At 29.8% G+C, this 3,545-nt stretch overlaps 1 protein-coding gene across 2 annotated transcripts in view; it reads left to right on the top strand.

Moving 5' to 3' along the window:
• The window catches only part of FBXO8 (F-box protein 8), a 34,543-nt gene extending 31,308 nt beyond the window's left edge, over nt 1-3,235 (top strand). For both annotated transcript variants that reach the window (XM_011360261.2, XM_011360262.2), the window contains exons 4-5: nt 1,905-2,023; nt 2,822-3,235. In XM_011360261.2, coding sequence (XP_011358563.1) covers nt 1,905-2,023; nt 2,822-3,041 — 339 coding nt within the window. In that variant the 3' untranslated portion in view covers nt 3,042-3,235. The remainder of the gene's footprint in view (nt 1-1,904; nt 2,024-2,821) is intronic.
• Nucleotides 3,236-3,545: the final 310 nt, after the last annotated feature.

Consider the following 3,545-nt stretch of genomic DNA (forward strand, 5'->3'; position numbering starts at 1 on the left):
GCATCAAATGATATTAACATGGCATATATCGTATAATTAGAGATTTACATATTAATTTATGGATCATAGTAGTGGTTTATATTTTATATAATTTTTAAAAGTAGATTAGAATTAGTTTTATATCTTAAATATTGATTTATAAGTAGGTATGAATAATGAACTTATTAAATAATATTTAATTGACACTCCTTTGTTTTTGATTCACCTGGATTAAAATTAAGCACTGGAAATACTTCTGATATACGATTATTCTTTTAAATGCAGGAATTTTAGAAAAAATCAAACCCAACTTAATTTTTGCTGAGTAGATCAATTAAATATACAGTCAACTCTCGATTTTTCAAACTAATGGAGGAAAGGATGGAACAAGCATTCCTATATCTCTAGTTCCTGCCCCCTCAGACAATTGCTGAGAGCCTCATTCCAAACAAATTCTTTGGCTTTCCATCTTGATCATGTTACATTCTCTAGCCTTGTATCCAGGATGCAAGGCTTACAATTGAGTTGACAAGAAAGTTTCATGATATCACATTCTATTCTTCTTTATATATATTTTTTAAAAAGCAGTGCTTTAGGATTGTTTTTATACTATTAAAATTCACATGAGAATTTGATAGCATTGCTAATAGGATGTTATCTTGATGGCTCATCCAATTAGTTTTATATAAAAAATCTTATCTTTGAGTTACAATTTACAGATAATTATAACCTTTCAAAAGCTTTACCTCATGGTACCAAATTACTTTATGCCTTTTTAATATAAAAATTTTATGAAAGAGTTTTAAGGGTCTTTTATAAAAATTCTTACAACTTTTGGTATTCTTAATGTGTGCAATATTTCCGAGTACTATGTAAGTGTTTGTAAAGGGAAGAAATGCTGAAGGAATTTATGTGTGAAAACAGTATGCCGGGTGTATATAATACGTCATTTTCTCTACCAATTAACTGCACACAGTGTGCTATTATCCAGACATAAGCATTTGTAGGAATGCATTTATCTGGATAACTGTGAGTTGAAATAAACACACCTGCCTTTTATTTCAATAAAAGCACATTCAAATCCACATAAGGCAGTTATTTGAATGTGCCCTCTATATACTTGAAAGAACATTGGTTTCAGCGTTTGATTTTTTTTGTTGATGTTTTGTTGTTGTTGATTTAAATCTAAAGTAGGTACAAACTAATGCTTCTCTGGAAAACTTTGCATGCAGAGAAAAGGAAATTCAAAGATAAATCCTATGAAGAACATTGAAATTGTTTTGTCTTATGTTTTGCCTAAGTGTGTATTGGAGCTAAATTTTTGTAGAATATGGCAGTGCTTAAAGCCAAAGGGTGTACAGCCCATAAACTGGCCTGGAATTGTGCCCACTTTAAGTTAAATAATTATTTTTCTTTTCAGAATAAAGTTCTTAGTCTTTCACTTGAAGAATCTTATTTTCTCAAGAACATAATTCCTTGAAAAGTGTATTAGATTGTGTATCTGAGCTTTAAGAAATCATATTTTCTGTCAAGCAGCAGAAGTATTTGTTATAAAGCTTATTTTAAAGTCTATGTGGTAGTTTCTCCCTCCCCTCTTCACCTCTCCCCTTCCCCACCACCACTCCCCGCCGTTCTTCCATTAGGTTATATTTCTGTATAGTTAGTTTTAACTGACATGAGCCAGTAAATTGAATTATGATTTCTTTAGGAGTCTTAACTTTGAATTTCCTACTTTTCATTGCATGTAAACTATCAACCACAAATAATAGTTTCAGTTTGAGTTCTAGCTTGTATTTTGCATGTTAAAGCTATAAAAAGTCTATTAATGCTGGAAAGAATATATGGCTATTGTTCTGCTATTGCCTAATTGTTAATTTTATAAATAAAGACTAATTTGATTTATGAGATTTGTCTTTCTGCTTTAGGGAGTGAACTACTTTATGTCCAAGGGTATCCTAGATGATTCACCAAAGGAAATAGCAAAGTTTATCTTCTGTACAAGAACACTAAATTGGAAAAAATTAAGAATCTATCTTGATGAAAGGTAAAAAAATTAAAATTTTCATCAGAAATGAGTTAAGTAATGCTTGTAATGAATTAAGTTTTACTTTAAAAACTATACTACATAGCACTTATCTAATTGCAAAATTAAATAAAGATAGGGAAAGGAGTCCTGTATTTTACAAGTCATTTCTTTTGGTAGCTTTAACTTGCTGATAAGGAAGTTCCCATAGTAAAAGTAAAAAAAGGTCACCCACACACACAATGGAAGCCCAACATCTTTGTAATAGCAAATCAAAACCGAATCTTTCTGAGGAGGTCGAAGCCCTTAAAAGAAATGATGTTAAATCTATGTGTAAAGACATAGAAAGCTGTTCACAATATACTATATAAAATAAACAAAAGAAAATTCTAGAACATTATATAGTGTATGTAGACATTTTTAAAAGTCTGCATAAACAGTTACCTCTGGTGATGTGGATTGGTTTGGAAGTTGAAGATTCTCCTTATTTTCATAATTTAAAAAAAATAAAGAATTCTGTTGCTTATTAGGATTTAGCTAAGACATTTAAAAAGAAGCTGTCCTTTTTAATACTGAAAATTTCATTTTTTCATTTTATAATTAGAATTACTAGTTTCACCTTGTTTCGTTAATCATGAAATATTTTTGAATTATTTAATTTCTTAAATAATCATATTTAGATTTTTTTAATTTTAAGAATTACATATATTTTATAGGATTAACTGATCTGGTAATCAATAATAAAGTATTTTCATCCAAAACCATGACAGTTAATAGAGAAAAGTTAACTAAAGCTGTGTCTTTTTCTTTTTCTAATAGGAGAGATGTCTTGGATGACCTCGTAACACTGCATAATTTTAGAAATCAATTCTTGCCCAATGCACTGAGAGAATTTTTTCGTCATATCCACGCTCCCGAAGAGCGTGGGGAATATCTTGAAACTCTTATAACAAAGTTCTCACATAGATTCTGTGCTTGTAACCCTGACTTAATGAGAGAACTTGGCCTTAGTCCTGGTAAGAACATATATAGACAGTGAATTCCTTCCTTCCTTCTCTCACTCTCACCTCCAGGTAGTAGTTTATGAGGCATTTTTCTCACCATGGGGAAAAATTACAAATACCTGTTTTACTGCTCGTAGTGGTGACTACTTTAGTTTGTCATAACTATCATTTAGATATAGTAAATGTACTGTTTAAGAAGAAAGATAGCTATAAAAATTCTTTAAAATTATTGTTCGAGCATTGGATATTTTTACTAGTCTAACTAAAAACTTGAGAAATTATTTTTAAAGCTTTTAATAATCCACATATTACATAGGTAACACCTAGAATTTTTCTAAAATGTGTTTTTAATGTAACTAGTGTTCATTGTTTGTGTATGTCTTTATGTATATGTGTAATATAGCCTGTTACATATTTTTTCACGATATAGCTTTATCTCTTCATATCAAAAATTTTATTGTGCTTATCTTACTAAGCAGAGATTACAAAACATTTACCTATCATTCGAAATTTGTTGAACATGCCTTTGCAAGACATAA

This window comes from Pteropus vampyrus, unplaced genomic scaffold (genome assembly GCF_000151845.1).
Source record: "Pteropus vampyrus isolate Shadow unplaced genomic scaffold, Pvam_2.0 Scaffold53, whole genome shotgun sequence".
NCBI classification, from domain to species: domain Eukaryota; kingdom Metazoa; phylum Chordata; class Mammalia; order Chiroptera; family Pteropodidae; genus Pteropus; species Pteropus vampyrus.